The 21,149-nt window shown below is 43.5% G+C and overlaps 1 protein-coding gene across 1 annotated transcript in view; it reads right to left on the bottom strand.

Annotated features, from left to right (window-relative positions):
• map1aa (microtubule-associated protein 1Aa) overlaps positions 1 to 21,149 on the bottom strand; it is a 58,951-nt gene that overhangs the window by 4,010 nt on the left and 33,792 nt on the right. The window contains exons 3-5 of the mRNA XM_061738618.1: positions 12,995 to 13,077; positions 8,461 to 8,601; positions 51 to 8,349 (exon numbers count right to left, since the gene is read on the bottom strand). Coding sequence (XP_061594602.1) covers positions 51 to 8,349; positions 8,461 to 8,601; positions 12,995 to 13,077 — 8,523 coding nt within the window. The remainder of the gene's footprint in view (positions 1 to 50; positions 8,350 to 8,460; positions 8,602 to 12,994; positions 13,078 to 21,149) is intronic.

Here is a 21,149-nt window from a genome sequence, read left to right as displayed (position 1 = left end):
TCTGTGTAGAATTATCTGAAATCTACCTCTAAAAAGGTAACTTTGCTCACCCGAGCTGCTCTTGACACCATTTGTCATCCCTTTTCCAGGGTTGTAGCTTGATCTGGAGAGGTCATCATCTTTAGAGCCTTGTCCATCTGACAGACGAGACAAACGAGAGCTCTTGTCAGCCTCTTTTTTCTTAAGTGAGGCAGTGCGGGGAGAAGGCGTCTGTTTGACTGGCATTGGCGACCTCTTGCGTCTAGCTGGGGATGCTGATTTGGTTTTCCCTGAGGCCTTCTTTAAGCCTTTGGCTTTTGGTTCTTTCTTCGTTGGGCCCTTATCCAAGGAGTCAGGATCCACCATGCAAACATCAGGATGAGGGGGGTGAGGGTGAGGGTCCATGAGGGGAGCAGGGGGAGGATCATGACTCCCCCTGGATGCAGAATGATGGACAGCTCCTCCTTTGGCTGATTTGTCAACGGGCATGTATTCGCCATCTTCATCTGAGTCTACATTGCCTTCACCAGCAACTGAGGGGTATTCTTCAGTGCCTGGAGGCACATCAGAGTCTGACTGAGAGGCCAGGGACTCACTGACAGAGGTAGGTGGGGTGTCCTCTGTGGCCAGGCCCAATCCTGCTGGTAACCCACCAGGCTGGTGGGACTGGTGATGATGGGGCTGTTTGTGAACCCTTCTCTTGACCGAAAGATCATGTTCATCACCCTCCTGTGACTGATCACTCCAGTGTCCTTCCTCTTTATCATCCTCATCGCTAGAAAGCTGACGCATAGAGGGGTTGATGAAGGAGGGTGACAGGTCCTCTTTGCGCTGCCTGTACTCAGAGGATGAGTATCCAGGAGAGGTGCGGCTGGTGTAAGAGGAGGTGGCTCCCATGGGTACATCCAGATCGCTGTCATCGTCGTCCTGCTCGCCTCGGCTGCACTCCTCTGCAAAGAATGGTGAGCGGAATGGCTGATCTTTTGAAGAGAGTGAAAGTGGGCGAGCAGGATGCTCCGGTTCCATTTCGCACTCCTCTTCAAAGTCATCATCGTGGCGATAATGGGGAGGGGAGTCTCCAGGCACCATGGCCATCTGAGGTTTTGGCATTTCCCACTCATATGTACTCCTGACATAACCTGCTGCCCCCTCTCTGGTCTCCACCCTGCTTAAGGCTGAAGCTGCTGCCCCCGGAGGTAGGGTGGGGGTTGCGCTGACCTCAGTGGGTCCATTTGCTGTGTCTGCTTCACTGGCCTTGAGGGTTGAAGGCATGTAAGAGCCAAGAACATCTGGAAGTGTACTGCCTGTTTTTTCACTGACCACTGAACCAAGGGGTTTATCAGAACTTGACAGACTACCAATCGGGCCACTGGAGGGAGACCTTCGAGTCATTTCACGCATATATGCCTCCTCATCCTCTTCTTCACTGCTGTCAGTTTCTTCAAAGTAATGCTTGCCTTCGATGTCTGGTCGGGGTGAAGAAGTGAAACCAAACAGGGCAGCACTGGCAGCCTCTTTGTCTGTGGAGAAGTCTGGGAGTTGAGAGAATGGATTTGCCATGGCCCCAAACCCAGGAGCTGAGTCTATCTTGCTCCGTTCAGGCAACTCAGGCTTATAAAAACAATCAGACCGAGGACCTTTATCTGCAAATGCACCTAGTGGAGTGGCATGGAGCTTCTTGTCTTCAGCAACAGCAGTGGATGAGAGGGAGGGGAAGGATTTCACCTCCTCAAAAGGACTGAGGGGTGAGAAGCGGGCTAAACCGGAAGTAGACTCTGCTGTGGCCGTTGCAGTGATTTGTTTCTCGGAAACTTCCAGATAGTCGTCTTTGGTGCCAGCTGAGCTGGAGAAGGGAGTGTCCATGACCAGTGAGTGTTCATCCTTGAAGGAGGAGTACTCAAAGGGAGGCTCGGCAGAGGCCGGTGTCTCCAGCTCCTCTCCGAACTGACGGCTGGTAGAGAGGGAGCCTGAGGTGGAGGACGAGTAGCTGTAGGCTGAAGAGGAGGAGTATCCAGGAGCAGCTGTGGTTGTATACTGAAAGCTTGTATCCAGTGAACTCTTACTCAGAAGATCTGGCGTCTTCTGTTTCTCAAATTCAGGGTCAGCACTGTTGCTCTGGTAATAACTGTCAACTGTTGATTTCGAAGTAAAATCGTCTTTGTCTTCAATCTGACTTGATAAAAACGATTCTTTCTTTTCTCTTTCAAAGGGATATTCTAACCCTGAAGAGTAACTAGAGAAACCTGTTGCACCTGAATCCACTGGCTTTCCACTGCCAGGTGAGGAGTCAGTCTTAGCCTCATTGTCAGCCTTAGTGAGCGAGCTTGAGCTGTGTTCTGACATACTTGGCTTCCCCTGACTGTTGTAGCCATATCCAGCCATAGAAATCATAAACTCCGGCCTGTTTGACCCAAACATTTCACTGACTGGGCTTTTTACATCCTTCTCTGACCTCTCTTTGGCACCTTTCTCCATATCAGAATCAATACTGCCTTCATCCTCTTCCTCTTCATCTTCCTCTTCCTCATCATCTTCACCAATAACTTCATCATCATCATAATCCTCCTCATCCCTTGCAGTTAGTTTTCGCATATCGATCTCTAAGCAAGCACCTTTTTCATTGAAGCTTGACACAGCTGGTTTGTCGGATGTCTTAGCAAACAACAGAGATGTTGTGCTCTCAATCTGGTCTTTCAAAGTGGAGTCTTTTCCAAATAAAGTCGAGTCCTTTTCTGGTGACACAATAGAGTCATATCCTGATGAAAGAGTAGTCTCCTTTTGTGGTGAAAAAGTAGAGTCCTTTCCTGGTGAGAAAATAGTGTCTTTTTGTGAAGAGAAAGTAGTGTCCCTCCCTAATAAAGTAGAGTCCTTTTCTGGTGACAAAACAGAGTCCTTTCCTGGTGAGAAAGTAGTGTCTTTTTCTGGTGAAAAAGTAGTGTCCTTTTCTGATGAGAAAGGAGAGTCCTTTCCTGACAGGAAAGTAGTGTCCTTCCCAAATAAAGTAGTGTCCTTTCCTTTTGAGAAAGTAGACTCCTTTTCTGGTGAGAGAGTAGAGTCTTTCCATGGTGGGAAAGTAGAGTCCTTTCCTGGTGAGAAAGTAGAGTCCTTTCCTGTTGAGAAACTAGAGACCTTTTCTGGTGAGAAAGTTATGTCTTTTTTAGATGAGAAAGTAGAGTCCTTTTCAGATGAGAAAGAAGAGTCCTTTTCTGGTGAGAAAGTGGAGTCCTTATCTGATGAGAAAGTGGAGTCCTTTCCTGTTGAGAAAGTAGAGTCCTTTTCTGTTGAGAAAGTAGAGTCCTTTTCTGATGAGAAAGGATAGTCCTTTTCTGGCGGGAAAGTAGTGTCCTTTCCTGTTGAGAAAGTAGTGTCCTTCCCAAATAAAGTAGTGTCCTTTCCTGTTGAGAATGTAGAGTCCTTTTCTGGTGAGAAAGTAGAATCCTTTTCTGATGAGAAAGGATAGTCCTTTTCTGGCGGGAAAGTAGTGTCCTTTCCTGTTGAGAAAGTAGTGTCCTTCCCAAATGAAGTAGTGTCCTTTCCGGTTGAGAACATAGAGTCCTTTCCTGTTGAGAAAGTAGTGTCCTTTCCTGGTGACAAAGCAGAATCCTTTCCTGTTGAGAAAGTAGTGTCCTTTCCTGGTGACAAAGCAGAATCCTTTCCTGTTGAGAAAGTAGTGTCCTTTTCTGGTGAGAAAGGATAGTCCTTTCCTGGTGAGAAAGTAGTGTCCTTCCCAAATAAAGTAGTGTCATTTCCTGTTGAGAAAGTAGTGTCCTTTCCTGGTGACAAAGCAGAATCCTTTCCTGTTGAGAAAGTAGTGTCCTTTCCTGTTGAGAAAGTAGTGTCCTTTCCTGGTGACAAAGCAGAATCCTTCCATGATGAGAACGTAGTGTCCTTTCCTGGTGACAAAGCAGAATCCTTTCCTGGTGATAAAGTGAAGACCTTTTCTGGTGAGAAAGTTATGTCCTTTTCAGATGAGGAAGTAGAGTCCTTTTCAGATGAGAAAGAAGAGTCCTTTTCTGGTGAGAGAGTAGAGTCCTTTTCAGATGAGAAAGTTGCATCCTTTCCTGGTGAGAAAGTTGCAACCTTTCCTGGTGAGAAAATTGCATCTTTTCCTGGTGAGAAAGTTGCGTCCTTTCCTGTTGAGAAAGGAGAGTCCTTTCCTGGTGAGAAAGAAATTGTGGAGGCCTCAGGTCTGTCATCCCCCAGTGGGAAAGGACTGCCTTCACTTTGCCCAAATGTGTCCTTGTCTTTGGCTTCTTTTTCAGCTGGAGTTGAGGCTGAAGTGCTCCTATACTCGAGCCCTGAAGAGGTGGATGATTCTTTTCCACAAGAGCCAGTCAATTCCTCATTTTTTGGCATATTATCCATGACTTTGACCGATGGTGGAGGCTCCTGTTTCTTGAGATCTACTTCAACCTTTGTAGTGTCTCTGTCTTCCTTATCCTCAGATTCCTGACGATAATAATCAGAGTCCTCTGAGCTTGTTTTGCTGTCATACATGTCACCGTAAGAGAATGTTTTGCCATGCACATAGGGAGTGTCTTGTCTTGTATATACAGCCTTTTCTTTGCTTTCCTTCTCAGGATAATCATAAAGACCGAAATGCACACTTTTCTCAGCTTCATTACCGGCAGTGTCTCTTTTCTCAGTGCTGCCATTCTTAAAATCCACTTTGTCTTGATCGGTCGAAGAGGGCTTAGCTCCAAGCCCACTTGGAAAGTCATCATCATTTTCATCTTCTTCTTCATCTGAGTACATCACTGGAGCTTTTGGTTTCTCCACTGCACTCAAGGGCACCTGTTTCTTCTCTGAATTCTTGATTTCTGTTTCTTTCTGTTGAGATTTTGCCTCGAATGTGAAGTCGTCATCCAAGAAGCACCCCTCTTTTGCCTCCATAAGCTTTGCTTTTACAGCAGGCTGTAAGTCCTTTTTGCCAAAGTATTCATCTTCACTGTCTTCATCAGATTCCTCAGATGCTTCAAATGCGGTCTTGTCTCCTGTCAGGGCGATAAAGGAGGTGTTGTCTGAGATAGTGACTGATTTGTCAGCTTTCAGGGCATCAGCTTTCATGTCAATCACAGCTTCATCTTTGTCTTCGTCTTTAAGGGGTTTCTCTTCGGTTGGAGAGTAGCTGCTGCTTGTTGGCACAGACTGTGTGGGTGACGCCAGTTTCATGGTGCTGTCATCAGGACTTAAGCATCTTTCCTCACTCTCCTGCCTGGAATGGGACTCTAACCCAGGGGATAACGATGGAAGTGGGGAGACGGGTTTTGTATCCAAAACAGTTTTAAATCCTTCTGGACTGAAGGGAGACTCTTTTTCTTTTGCAGATTGTGTGTTAAGGAAGGGAGAAGGGGACTTCTCTTTCTCCTGGCGCAACAGGGTGGCTGCATGCTCGTATCCCTCTTGAAGTTTACCCAGAGGGATGTCAACATTTGGGGTCTGGTCCTCATCTTCATCTTCCTCATCATCTTCTTCTTCATGGACTGATTTGATCTTTGCATCACCGTCTATCTCTGGAATGTTGGGCTGGTATTCATCAGAGGAAGGAGACTTAAAGCACTTGTCATCCTCTAAAGAGGAGGTTGGAGAGATAGTTCCTGCTGAGTGGAGATAGTCCTTACCTTGGATGATGTCTGCACGCAACGGGGCATTGTTGATGGTGTCCAGCAGGAGTGAGTTCCTTCCAAAGTCGTCAGTCTGAGGAGCCGTCACAGAGGCGATCGACTGGTCTTCTGCCACTGATGTGGCAAAGGATGAAAGCTTGTCATAATCAGTGATGGATGTTGCAGAGGAGATGTGCTCTTCTTCGGCAAGAGGAGCAGCAATGATGGCAGGGTATGGTGCAAGTTCAGGCTCATGGCCTACGAAGGCTTTGGGCTTGATGTCTGCAGTATCAGACACTATGGAGCTCTTCATCTCTTTGATACCGTGCATGGAGTCAAATGTGCCAGGAACGTCAGGAACAGAGACATCATAAGACCCAACATCATAGCGTAGCGGTGGGATCCTGTCCTCCACTTCATCATGGATCTCCTCATCAGAGAGCGTCTGCTCGGTCTCAGAGTAACCAGGGATGGTCTCATCTTGGATGAAGGAGAACTGCTCTGAGGCAGAGGCTGTTATTAGCACTGCAGCTGATGCAAGTGTTTGCTCGGCTGGTTTAGCATACCACTCCTCTCCAGGTTTGTCCTTTTTCATTTCCTCTGTTTTGTGTTTCTGGATCTCAACATCTTCTGTTTCTTCATGTTCAGCTTTCTCAATGACATCGCCCTCTTCCTCTGAGCTCTCACTCTTCTTGGATTTGTCTGTTAAGCTGTCCTTTACAGAGTATTTGTCATATTTCTCCATTTTTTCCTCCTCGTACTTCTTGTCAAACCCAAAACTTGTGTCCTCCTGCAGAGCAGCTGCAGCCTGTTCTGATGGACTACTCACTTTGTTGTTTTCCTCCTGTTTGACAGGGGATTTCGGTGAAACGGCTTGTATCTCAGTGGCTGGAGACGCAGCCTTTTCTTCAGGCAAAACCGAGGAAGAAACTTTGGCATCTGTTAGTGCCGATGGCCCAGAAGTGATATCGTTTTGAGTAGGCTCAGCTTTGTGTTTGGACATCTCTTGTTGTTTGAGGGCCTCAAAGTCCTCTGTGAGGTCTTCAGGTGAAGACATGATGGACCTGTCAGCCAGAGCTGCTGCTGCAACCTCTTCAGGGATATTCTTAGCAACTGGCTTTTTCCCATTTGCTGCTTCCTTAGTTGCTTTATTTTTGTCAGTCTTGGGCTTCGCCTGAGTCTTGGCCTTGTTCAACGTTTTTCTCACTTCAGGGGTGAGTGGCTTTAAGTCAGGTTTGGTGATTTTTCTCAGCTCAGGCTTACTCACATCTTTCTTTTTGTCTTCTTTAGCTTTACTTTCTTTTTTCTCTTCTTTTCTTATGTTCTCATCTTTCTTTACTTTCTCTTTTTTTAGCTCTTTTTTCTCTTTGTCTTTCTTTTCATCCATCTTGGAGGCTTTCTCTGGCTTGGAAGTTTTTTCCTTGGATATCTTCTTTTTGTCCGTCTTGTCTGCCCCGGGCGCCACCGCATTGTTTTTCTGCTGTTTTGTGGCTTTTAGACTTTCACTCTTAAGTTTCTTCTCCTCTTTCTTTTCAACTTTATTCTCTTTAGTGGTGTCACTCTTTGCGTCTTCCTCTTGGCCGCTGGTGTCTTTCTTAGTTGATTTAGAGTGAGGTTTGGGGGAAGATTTGAGACTCTCTTTGCTGTCCGTCCTTGACCTTATTTTAGTTTGTTTGATGATCGGAGGTGGTGCACCAGATGATATGTCTTTTTGAGTGGCCACTGGGTATCGCAGGAAGTCCAGGTGTTTCAGTTTTTCGAGGCCCTCAAAAATTTTATTCTGTGGTGCATTTCCTGGGAACAGAACTCGGACTATCTTCTCTGTTGGACGGTGTGGAATCCAAACAATTAGAGCTGTAACCGATGTCAAGTAGGGGACAGATATTTCTCCTTCTTTTCCATTTGGCATCGTAATGCCTGTCTTGGCTTTGCTGTTCCCGGCCCACTTTTGCATCAGGAACTGCATCTCTTTGCTTTCTTTTAAAGGGTTTAGGACATACATGTCTAGCTTTCCCACGCCTAGTTTGTGGAAGAGTGTGATGGGTTCGATGGTGTTGCTGACCACCCTGTGAAGAGGTTCTGGTGTAATACCAAGCTTGTTGAGATACTGCAGTGTCAGAGAGGCTTCTTCAATGCTTCGCTTCACCTTTAGTGTGGATTCAGGCATCCTAAGTTTCTCTGGGACATTGAAAAACACAATCCCTAGTTCAGGGGAGATCAGGTTCTTCATCCAGTCCCCATTGCTGCTGGAGCCCGATCCTTGGTTCTTCTCTTCTTCCTGCTCCGCAATCTTTCTCTGTAACAACCCATTGATGCCAGGGAGGTTGTCTGCACCAATATGGGTGAGCAGCACAGAATCAATCCTGTCCAGATGTCGAACCAACTTCCAGAAGCAGGACTTCCTGTCCGACCCTCCGTCCACCAGGATGTTGAATCCATTGACAGCGAACAGAGCAGAGTCCCCCCTGCCTCCAGGGAAGATGTAGCAGCAAGGTTTGGAAAGCTTCAGAAACCCTCCTGAGGTCGGTGGCTCCAGGAGCTCAAAAGGTGATGGAACATCAACCGTCTCTGAGACGTACTCGGTGAACTCTGTCACTCCGTCCATGTCGGGGAGATGGGGTTCAGGGTTCAATCGGTACTCCAACAGGTTTTCAAGAGGCTGCTGCTCCTGGCTGTGGCCCAGGGAGCTCCAGCCCCCGTCTCCCTGACAGGAAACCGTAAGCTTAGATGGGTGCTCTTCAGAGTTCCTGGATAGGGCTTCAATCACCTAAAACAGGAGCAGCGAGATATTTGTGCTTGTCTATTCCTTCTAATCAGAACTTGATCCAGATATGTAGACTGTAACAAAGAATTTAAAGTGAGAGCATGCTTGGCTTACTTCAGCGTCACAGATGATGCTAGAGAAATGTTCCCAGGTGAAAGCTCCACCTTGCACAAGGATGTCACCTCCCTGCTCAGAGGACTGGCCGCTCAGGATCAGCAGCTTATTCACAGCAGAGTCTGTGATCAGAGCGCGAGTCTGGGGGGAGGAGAGAATACAGAATATACTGAAAACTAGTGCCAGTGTTCAAACCCCAGACATAAAAGAAAGCAATACAACCCCTTGAAATGATTTTTTGAATGGTTTTCTGCATAATTTGTATGTAAAATGCACAGTAAAAACACTAAAACATTGTGAGAAGTGGATAATACATTTTTATCATTTCTAATGTCTTATTAACAATCCATGGAGGGAAAGTAAGTGAAGCCTTTGTGTTAATAACTAGTCGAACCTCCTTTACCAGCAATGGCTTCAAGCAAGTACCATCAGCAACTGGATCAGATGTGCACAACGGACGACTGCGCAGGACACACCAACCCGACTCGAGAAACCGACCTCGTGACCACTGCCCGACCACCGGCAGCATCCAACTGCCGATAATCGGGTTGGTGAGTCCCGGCCTTAAAACATGCTGGACAGTGGTCCACAAGGACCAGGGTTGAGAAACACTGGTCTAAACGAGAGGTAACAAAAGCATGAAGGAATTTGCTAATGTAGTTTGAGGTGAACAAGGCCATTAACCGATGGGAATCAGACAGAAAAAGGGAGACATTTTAAGAAAGAACTCAAATTAAACTAGGAATTCAAAGACTCTGAGTTTCAGACAAAAGGTTGCTGAGTTGCAGGATCTGCTCAGACGGTGCACCAAATTTAAACGTAGCAGTCTAAAATGAATCCTCAGAGTTTAATCGTTCCTGTCAACTTCTGATTCAACACGTCACATCATACTGAAATAATATCCTTTGAAAAAGTGTTTACTATTTTTACCCAGCAAATGAGACGGCAGCTGCTGGATGTGTTTATTTTAGATGCATGTCTACTTTAGAGTAGCTGAAGACGAAAGAGTGAGTGCACAGTTTGGTGTACTTTCCAGAATCATTCAGGGATCAAGTGTGCTCAAAATCAAAGGTTTCAGTCCTGCAGCTTTGACTATTAACCTTCACAAACAGCACTTTTAATATCTTAAGATTAGACAAACTAAAATGAAACAGCTTTTTTTCCTTTAAAAAAAAAAAAAGAAACCCAAAATAAACACAGGAGACTTTATTTATTCTCTGAGAAGATCGTGGATACAGGAGGGGGAAATAAGTTTCCCCTGCAGGGTGTCTGGACTCTCACTTAGAAATAGGGTGAGAACATCATCCGGGAGGGTCTCAGCGCAGAGCCGCTGCTCCTCCCAGTCGAGAGGAGACAGGATGTCTCCCGGATGAGGTTTTCTGGGCACGTCCCACTGGGAGGACACCTGAGGAATACCCAGAGGTGGAAAAAGTACAAAAATATTGTACTTAAGTAAAAGTACAAATTTTCTGCTTAAAAATTACTTAAGTAGGGCGCGCAGGTGGTCGAGTGGTTAGAGCGCATGCCACATACGCAGTGGACCCCGTTTCGAATCCCGGCCGGGGACCATTTGCTGCATGTCAGTCCCCTTCTCCTTCCCATTGTTTCCTGTCTTTGAACTTTCAAATAAAGGCGTCTGTGCTTTAAAAAAAAAAAAAAAAAAAAAAAATTACTTAAGTAAAAGTAAAAAGTACCCATTAAGAACATTACTTAAGTAAAAGTATAAAAGTACCTCAACTTAAATATAATAAAGTACCAAAAGTATATGGTGTAAAATGTACTTAAGTACAAAAGTAAAAAGTACAAAGTACAAAATTCAAAGTACAAAATTATTTTCAAAAGGATTGCAAATAAATGAAGAATCCAAGAATTTGCTTACAACTCTAAATAATGGTGATATTATTCTGACCCCTTTAGCGTTTGTTTCCATTACCCCATTTTAATTTCTCCCTTTGCTCATCACTGCCGCTGTACCCCATTGGCCCCGCTGACAGGTTCACCCCCAGCTAGGGTTGCCACCTTTCAGAAATAGAAATAAGGGACGCCCTGATTTCAGCAGCGCAGGAGCCAAAAAAAAAGCCCCAAAACTTCTAAACTGAATAAAAATGTGTTTATTTTATATGAAAAAACAAAATGCTTTGATTTAAAGTTTAAAGTGCTTTAATAGCATTGAACTTGCATGACTGTACAGACAGACAACCATACTAGCAGCTGAAATATCCTCCTATGCTACGTATGTCCATATCAGCCCAGATGTAATATAGCCTACGGGTGAAGAATATGGTGTAAAAGTTAATTTATTTCAATAATACAACTAGAATATGGTGTAAAAGTTAATTTATTTCAATAATACAACTAGAATATGGTGTAAAAGTTAATTTATTTCAATAATACAACTAGAATATGGTGTAAAAGTTAATTTATTTCAATAATTCAACTAGAATATGGTGTAAAGGTTAATTTATTTCAATAATTCAACTAGAATATGGTGTAAAGGTTAATTTATTTCAATAATTCAACTAGAATATGGTGTAAAAGTTAACTTATTTCAATAATTCAACTAGAATATGGTGTAAAAGTTAATTTATTTCAATAATTCAACTAGAATATGGTGTAAAGGTTAATTTATTTCAATAATTCAACTAGAATATGGTGTAAAAGTTAACTTATTTCAATAATTCAACTAGAATATGGTGTAAAAGTTAATTTATTTCAATAATTCAACTAGAATATGATGTAAAAACTAAGGAAAATACGGTACAAATCGTGTCCCGTATTAGTTCAATACGGGACGCAACATTTTTTTCTCAAATAAAGGACAATTCCGTATTTTACGGGACGGGTGGCAACCCTACCCCCAGCCTGTAGTATGCAGTGACAACATTAAGCAACCCCAGCTGATAAAGGATGAGACTTTTGAACTTTTAAATGCCAAAACCACCTTAGAAGGGGTGGAATCAAAGAATGGTGCGCATGGACACGCGTCGGCTGCCGCTAAAGGCTGATTTATGGTTCCGCGTTACACCAACGCAGGGCCCGTACCCTACGGCGAGGCTCTGCGTCGATTTAACGCGGACCATAATTCAGGCTTCAGTCCTCATCGGTACTCGACGCGACGGCGGTTCCTCCGGCCTTCCGGCCCGCCTCTGCGGCGCAACTCTCCCGGGAGATGCGTCTCCTTCTCGGTATATTAACGCGCCCCCCTTCCTTCCCGTCCGCCTTATGGTTCCGCGTTAAATCGACGCACACAGGTGTGCGTCGCCGCGTACCTTACGCCGTAGCTCTGCGCCGGTGTAACGCGGAACCATAAATCAGCCCCCGCTGTGCTGTTCTTTAATTTGTAGCGAGTAACGACGTGTCCAATTTTAAATGTAGCGGATTAAAAGTACGATTTTTTCCTTTAAAATAGTAGTAAAAGTAAAAGTAAAAGTACAGAAAAATGAAAGTATCAATAAAAGTACAAATTCTCAAAAATATTACTTAAGTACAATAACGAAGTACTTGTACTTCGTTACTTTACACCACTGGGAATACCAAGGACATGCTGGACATTTCCCCAGATGAGCTGGACAAAGTGGCTGGGGAGAAGCAAGTCTGGGCTTCCATACTTAGGCTACTTCCCCTGCACCAGATAACCGGTAGAACATGAGGACACAAGTGTGCGTTGGAACCAACATACAAGCTAAAAAAGAAGTGGACCAGATTTTCACCCTGACAGGAAAGAGATGTGATGCAGGCAGTTTCATGTAGCTGGCAGATATAAAACAGTGCGTCCATCTCACACCGTGCAGCTTCAGCTCAGCGTGTTCTGGTGTTAATTACAGCCGTCCACGTGGACCTCCAGGTGGACGGATGAATACTGAACAGAAGGTCCTGCTGTGCTTCTCCGGAGTGAAACACCAGAAAAAAACATTCATTTGTTTTTATTCTTTGTTTTAGAGTCTATATCTTCTGGGTTTTGTCTTGTTTCTGTTTTACCTGTTGTTATGGTTCAGATTAGCATGTTTTGTACCAAACTGTCTAGAGTTTAACCCTTTATCTCTGTATAGTTCTGGTTCCTGTCCTCATTTCTCACCTGGATTGTGTTTGTCATCGTGACCTCAGCATATGTACTACTAGCTTTCTTTCATATTTACCAGATCTTTGTAGTTACCACTTGTTTTGCTGTTCAGTTTTTTGTTTTTTTGGGGGATTTAGTGGCCCTTTATTCAAAGTGTACTGACAGGAAGGGGGTAGAGAGAGAATGGGGATGCAGCAAAGGTGCGCAGGCCAGGATTTGAACCTGCGACCGCTGCAGGAGGACAGTAGCCTCAGTATGTGAGCCGCTGCTTAACCCACTACGCCACCGACCGGCACTCTTCAGTTTTTTTGATTTTGATGTCAACGCTGCACCCTTTTGCTTTGAGACACTTAAAATAAACGTCTTCATCCAGGAGTAATCACACATCTTCATCCACGAGCCATCACACGTCTTCACCTCTTCTACACTCCAGACAGCCACACGTGGATGAGATGTGGCGTGAATGAGACTCACCTCTGAAGAAGCGGTCTCCTCTGACGGGTTCACCAGCACAACGGTCTCCAGGTCATCACTCTGATACTGGAGAATTCGCTGGCCTGCAGGAAAAACACGAACAGAAACCCATATGAGCTCAAATAACGACGTTCACAGAAGAAAGAGCAACGTTTCAGTGAGTAATCGAGACATTAAATGGCTACTTGTTGCTGTTATGAGAATAAACAGGTGAAATACAATCACACATTCCCAGAAAGGCATTTTAGTCAATATCTGTCTTATTTAAAGTCTGTAAAAAATCAGATTTTTTTTTCAAACTATTTTGTTTTTATGGGACCACATCAAATATAATAAACAGCATACTTATACTTGTTTCATTTATTCCTTTTACATACAATTTTACATACATTTCACCAGCTTGTTTTTAAAAACATTAATTCAGAGGATGTACATAAAAATGATATGTGAACAGTATTAAATTACAAAATCATATTAACAGTCTTGCAAAAGTTACAGGAGCTTACTTTAAACTAATGTGTGCGCATGCGTGCGCGACAAGGATCAAATACCAGCTGATCATTGTGGTTCTTAGACAAATATAATCTCAGATGAAAAACAATCAGCAAGTAACATTTTTCACTGTGACGTTATTTATTCAAGAAATAAATAAAAGCAATGGTTCTGTAGCGTGTTGATCCTCCTTCAGCAGCAGTGATTTGAGTTTGTGACGATCCATCTTTTCTCAGCCCTCTTAGAGGCCGGAGTATTTGAATTAGATTGAGGTCTGGACTTTGACTAGGTCTTTCCAGATTATTGATCCTTTTATTTGTATTTATTTTTCATACCGGGGTAGATTTGCTGCTGTGCTTTAGTCTACTGGCCGGTTCCATGTCCCAGTTTTGACCAGGCTTCAGCTGTCAGACAGATGTCCTCACATTTGTCTCTACAACACTCTGCTATATCAAGGACCTCATGGTCCACCCGGGTCCTGAGACTGCAGAACAAACCCAAACCATCATCCCTTCACCTCCGTGCTTGACAGTGGGCCTGAGGTGTTTCTCCAAACATGTCTGCTGTTTTTTTCAGGAGCGGTTTTGTGAACCTCAGTGGTTTTTCCATGATTTTCTCCTGGAATCCCTCCAAACAAGCCATACTTGTTCAGTCCACACTGATGTGCAGCTCCACCTGCTACAATACGACTCTTGTTGTTTTTCACTCTTGGTTTTGTGTTAAAGCATCTAATTGCTTCTGCCCAGCCAACTGCAGAAACATCTGCTGTTATGATGATCTGGTCAACATCTGATGATAAATGAACCCATGGCTGAGGACTGGCAGTGCCTGGCTGCAGCTTTAAATCCTATGACTGCAGTAAAAGGGTACTTAGTACTTGCCACATCATTTCTTTCTTTTTAATAATTTCCTGATGCTTGAAACCTCAGAACTGATTTAAACCTCAAACGTCAGAGACGATGATGGCGACAGTACTTCAAGGAAGAGTGAGCCATAAAAAGTCTTAAAATGTTTTGCTGCTGCTGAGTGTTGAGAATGCTCAGCTCTTTTCTCTAATTACTCTTTAAGAAAGAGGTTGCTGACACCATTTCCTCCAAATGGATCTGACTAAAGTAGTGGTTCAGACAGGATCATTTACCGATGATACAGCGTCTTCCGGCATTTTTCACAACAACCCTGAGCACATGGCCGTGCTCGGGATCCTCAGCCCCGCCCTTCTCCTCTTCTGCTCTCTTGCCATCTTATTTTCCTTTTCCATCAACTAAAGCCAATATGATGGGTTTGATCCACCAAGTGGACTTTTTTTCATTTAAAATCAGCATAATAATGCAAAAGAAAAAAGGAAAAGCTAATTCCTCAGCCACACATCTCATTGGTTGTTGCTATGGCGACACCTCACTGGATGCTAGCTGAGTTATACTGACCCAGTCTTGGCTGGTGGAGACGCATTGCAGCATTTCTCTGAGAGGGAGGGGAGGTGCGGACTGCATGAGAGCATGCACGTAGCATCACATACTACACGAGGTGAAGGCGAGCAGCATCAGCAGCTCGTTTAAGCATGAGGGCACTTCAACGCGGGGGATCTATTTTTGGAAACAAGCGTGTTGATCCTCCACATCAGAAACGCGAGCTGTCACAGGCCGGTCTTCACTGCTGGAGAGAAGATCAAGTGCAGCGAGAGGTCACCTGTTTTTCTCTCTACAACACCAAAATAATGTAACAGTTGAATCGGCAGCTGCAAGATGAGCCAACAAGTTAGAATCAAAATCACATTTGCGTGAAGCACCAGCCAGCGTTTGTTAGCGCCGTGTTTAGTGATCAAACACTCGGTGGCCGAGTATTCAGATGCTGTTGTTTTACCGTCAAACTCTCCTCTGAAACTGTTTAAATACCTGAGTTTGCTCAGCTGCCGATCCAACAAACAAAGAGGAAAAGATGCTTGGCCATTTGACCAGACAGGCGGTGGAGATATTTGCTGGCTGCAGCCAGAACACCAGCGCTGGCAGTAAAGATGAAACCAGCACTGACTGTTCTCTTCATGTCCCGCTGTTTCGTACACATCCTGGAGCCGCACTGGCATCCAGGACCACGTTTACACTGGTCAGATGAACATTAAACCACTGACAGGTGAAATGAACATTAATTATCTCATCACCGCCCAGGAACCGTAGAGGAACGTGACAAATTAAAGTCTCAAGTCTCAACCAGATTGGGATTCCAGTGAGAAGAAGCGAGTTTGACCCCGATCTGTTTGTTTTCTCCCTCGTTGCTCTGAGAAAGAAAAAAAAGCTTTCTATGAACACAATAATAAACTGGACTCAAATGGATCATAAATTGATTATAATAAACTGAACTGGATTAGAATATAATTTAATTAAAAACAAGTTTTAATTGTATCTAAATGAGCTTGTTTACTTTGTAAATTGCTGTACGATGTATTTTGTTGTGAATTAGCGCCGTTTATGCAGTTTATGATCGAAATATCATAAACTGAAACTGGTTCTGCAAAGGAGCTGTTACTGAATGAAACTGGAGATGTTTGTACAACCAAACTCATAAACCCATATTTCATTCATGATAGAACAGAGAAAATACATAAAATATAAACATAAAAGGTCATTTTCTAATGGCTTGCAGCAACACATGAGGACAAAGCCCGAGACAGGAGGACATTCATCCCGGTCTTATATAGAGGAATCTGGCTCCCCTTTGTTGGCTTTAGTTCCTTTTAGCTGTCAAAGCGGACACCGCGGATGTATAAACACTTTAAATTGAGTCATGACAATTTGGCAAATTATAAACTCCTTTCCCGTCGCATTTATTCAAAGAGAAGAAGATTTTATTTCTCACTGGCACACAAATTACTTCCTGTTTTGCTAAATCCACTTGCCCACACATAAACAGCCCTTTTGCTTCTCAGGCGTGTGCACAACTGTCGTCGGGCATCACGTTTGTGCACGCCTCTCTCTCAATCACACGCAGAGGGTGTAATACAACGCCCCTCTTCTGCTGAAGCTGCAGATCACGTAAACTGGCATCCAGGCCAGCGCCGCTAAAGCCGCGTGATTTCACGAATGCACCGTCCTGCTCAGCATCATCTTGCTGGGAGATGTAAGGACTTCCCAGAAACAGACGACGTCTGCATCGTCGTCATCTGCTCTCACATATCAAAACATTTAATCAGCGTCGTCCTCAGACCAGAGCTGATATTGTTCAGAAGTCTTTCATTGCATTCAAGTGTGTTTTTCATCCACTTCAGATGTTGAATACTATTTTCGTCAGAACTGCAGGCTTGAGAACTGAGTGCTGATAACGATCCAGATGGTCCCTGCTCTTTCCTGATAAATGTGACCACAGGACAGTTTTCCATTCTGTTTTAAATAAGCTTTGGCTCAGAGAAGACGGATGAGCTTTAACCTGCATCGGTCGTTGGCGCGGCCAACCGTCTTCCCACACACAGATTTCCATACGTTTTGCTGAGCCTGATATTCCTGCGCTGCTGCCTGAGAGGACCAAGATCACAAGCATCCCAGCTAGATGTTTTTTGATCTTGTCCCTCGCACACAGAGACTTCTCCAGATTCCCCAAAGCCTTTCATGTTATTATCACTGCAGATGATGAGATATTCAAAGTCTCCATCATTTTACAGATTCAGGTTTAGTCAGATTGGTGCGTCCTTATTTCAGACTTTCAGTTATTTTTATAGCCAGTTGCGTCTCTGACCTGTTGCATATTAACTCATTTAGTTTAAGACGGCTCATCCAGGTCTTTTCAGTATCCCACCTAATGCCCCAAATGTTTTGAGATGTTTTTAATGTCAAATTCAGAAAGGAAGAATCACTTTTCATTAAATGGTAAAATATCTCATCTTCTCAACATCTGACATGTTTTATCTGTTCTATTGTGGATAAAATATGGATGGATGGATGGATGGATGGATGGATGGATGGATGGATGGATGGATGGATGGATGGATGGACCTGGTTCGGGCTACAGCAAAGCTGTGACTGAGTGAATCTGGAGACATTTTATGAGACAGAAAAGCTTCAGGGATGAGTCATGCGGCTGAAATGGTCAATAATGTTGTTGAACATCCTTTTTTTAGAGGGTGGGGGGATTTTGCAACAGCAACCTGAGATGTTTAGTATGTTTTTCTGAGGATATTTAATAGTTAAAGAGAGAAAACAAGCTCATTTTGAAAGTTCTGATGTAAAAACACAGTTTTGACCACGTAAATGTGCCTCTCGTTATCTTTGACATAGCATTAGTCTGCTCTCCTCTATGATCCGAGAGGACAGCCAACGTAAGCCAGTAAGTTTCTATAACCTTGACAGAGCCCCACAGAGGAGCCAGGAAGAAGGCCTCAGTGTTGCCGATTAGAACAAATCTTCTTATTCCAGCGAGCCACAACAGAAGCCCGGCTCATTATTACAAACTAATTACACAAAGTAAACAGTCGGAGACGAGTTCTGGTTAAAATAAAAGAAGGAACCGATAAAAATCTCCCTGGAAACCTCTGCTTACTTGTTAACACACACCAGCTTGTGAAACCACTGGGGAGGATAATAAGAGACGCACGTTTGTTATTCCTGAAATGGAGAATGTCGAGTCTTATCTGTGCTGTCAAAGCTAATTTATCATAAAGATGGATCCGACGGTATTTTTCCTCCGCACATCACTTCTCCTAAAGAATAATTCTACTTTTCTGTGTATAAGGTCGCACCAACGGAGCTAGAGTTTAGTCTGCACTCACGGTGGTAAGATTGGATCTGTGTCGTGGATGTGAAATCTCACGATGGGGACCAAAACCATCAGGTTGTTTTTCGTTTATTTATTTTTTGTACCAAGCTGTAAATATGTTTATTTCTGAAGCCAAGTTTACCTGAGACCGACTCACGTTTGGAGCGAGCCCCTGGTGGTCTTTTGTGGAACTGCTACTGTTCCTGCAACCGGACGAGCCGCAGCTCAGACGTCTGAAGAAGACCTGAGACTTTGCTTCGTAGCTTCATAGTATTTTGGGATGCTCAGCAGGGCCCTGGTGTGTCAGATTAACTCTGTTGCTGCAAGGTTTTGGTTGTTGCTCCTCTGTGTTTTTTTTTATTAACCTTGCAGCCAATACAAATGATTAAATAATTATTATTTTTGAATATTCCACATTCTTTGCAGAAAAACCTCCACATGGGAGCCATGCTTCCAAGTGAAAAAAAAGGATCCCTCGGGGATCTATGATGCTGATGATTTCCTCAACAACTCAAACATGGAATTACAACAAAATGACTGGAAAAGAAGATGCAGTCATAAAATATATCTTAGGCACGACAGGAGACCACCATGTCCCTGAACTAGGCGGATGGATGGATGGATGGATGGATGGATGGATGGATGGATGGATGATGATGATGATGATTGATTAACTTCCACATTTTAAGACAAATGGGCAACAAAGGTGCTATTGTTGTCCCTTTATTCCAGCTGTTGAATAAAATCAATAAATAATTTCATCTTGAAAATCTTTGGCTTATTTCTGGATGTGATTAAGTCATCATCATTACAGTAGCATGGTAGTAACTTTCCAAATAAACTGCTCTTTTGTTTATTTCAGACAACATGATTTGTTTTGTTTCTTTTGCAGTTGTAGAACTGATATTTGTCCGCACCACCTTTGGGCGCAATGCCTTCCGGTTCGCTGCAGCCTCTGACTGGAACACCTTACAAAAAACCCTTAAACTTTCTGTTCTCACTTCAATCTCCACCTTCAAATTACATCTTTTATTAAGTACAACCGACTCCTGCACTTGCCTTTAGCCCTCCTTCATGCATACTGACTGTTTTACTTGATTAATTGTTTTATCTTTTGTATTGTGTTTTAATGTATTTTTGTGTATTTTGTAACTTTGTTTTTCTTCATCTTGGCTCCCTCCCCTTACCCCCCTAGGCTGCACTTGTAAATAAGAAATTTGTTCTTAAATTGCTTGCCTGGTTAAATAAAGGTTAAATAAAAATAAATAAATAAAATTTGTGAGCTGATGTAATCTGAGGTTATTCATGGATAACTTTAATTACAACACGAAAGCTGAAGGTTTAGAAGCAGGGAGGGTTGTATACACCCTAAAAACAAATCCTGGTAGTCTGACCTCCTAAAACCAAGAAACTCCCAGTAAAGACTGGATTTGAATACGGATGGAAGCAGTGGTAACACTGATGTGAGTGTACGTGACCCAGCCGCCCTCTCTGCTCCCTCTGCGCCGTCACACACCGCCACCACTCCAGCTGACAGATATAAATACTCTGCATGTCTGAAAAGCTTATTAACCGCCTCTCTCATCTCATTCACGATATTAACGTGTCCGAGGACAATCAAAAAGACACTTCTGCTCCCACACATCATCCAGCCTGTTATCATGGAAACGAAACACTCCGCAAATGTACTCGGCGACCCTGATCCAGCTAACGCCATTCACGGTAACGGGGGATTAATCAAGGGAGGACGGATGTGGTAGTAAAGATGTGACCTGCTGTCAGCCACGTTGGCTCTGCCCGAGGAAAAGAAAATGTCTGCAGAGCTGAGGACGTGAGCTGGTCGCCTCATCCGGCTGGTTTGCTCCCGTTCATGACAGTTGTTCAGTCATTCTCAGTAGATGTCTCACTGGGAAGATGATTATTTATAAGAATCTTTTTTTATTAAACCTATTAAAATGTTAATTAAACTGGTTTTGATCTCAGATGAACTTAGATGAGAAACAACATGACGTGATATATTTTCATTATTGATTCAACATTGAGATGTCCGTGGATCCGATGCTCAGACTTGACCTTTGCAACGCATTGAATCTTTTATTTTTAGTCCAGTCAGCCGTGTATTTGTGACGCTGCTTTGCATCATGGTTCTGACGACGATGATGGCCCGTTTTCAGCCGAGTTTTACACGTTGCACAGATGACCTCACAGTGAATTTCTAAACCCTTTGGGGATTCGGAGGACTTCACGGTGGACTGCAGGGACCCAGGTCTTGTGCTCTTTTTTTAAAGTATACCGCAGTATTTCATGGTGACCGTACTGTGCATTTTCTTTTTTTATGTGGAATTATGTCGGCAGCGCTGCATAATATTAAAATGATTAATTACCATCACTGTGAGCTGGAAATCTCATGCTGTCACCACCGTGATACCGAAATACTGTATACCGTTGCTAATCTCTCTAGTCTGTGATGTAGCTATTGGAATCTATTATGGCTGGGCGATATGGACCAAAAGTCATATCTCGATATTTTCTAGCTAAATGGCGATACTCGATATATATCTCGATATTTTTTCTGTGCCATAATTGGGGTTTCCCCCAAAGCATTATAGCATAGCATCTCTGTTAGCTTCATTTTTTTCTGAGGCAAACCCTTAAAAAAACAGTCAGTTTTAATACAAAGCCTCGTGCCAAATGTCACACAGGTTCCTTTATTAACAGAGGTCTGCACAATATCAACATGTATAAAACAAATGAAATAAAAATAAACTGCCTGCATATATAGAATAAAAATGCTTCTTGAATAAAATAAAACAAATATCCCTTTCCTGCATAACAATTAAATTAAAATACACTGTGCAATTAATACAATGTAGACAGTAACAGGCAGACTTTTCCACTGAGGTTGACAGTTGTGCAAATAACA

Source organism: Cololabis saira, chromosome 2 (genome assembly GCF_033807715.1).
Source record: "Cololabis saira isolate AMF1-May2022 chromosome 2, fColSai1.1, whole genome shotgun sequence".
Lineage (NCBI taxonomy): Eukaryota > Metazoa > Chordata > Actinopteri > Beloniformes > Belonidae > Cololabis > Cololabis saira.
The sequence above is the reverse complement of the archived record's forward strand: the minus strand, read 5'-3'. Positions and strand labels throughout refer to the sequence as shown.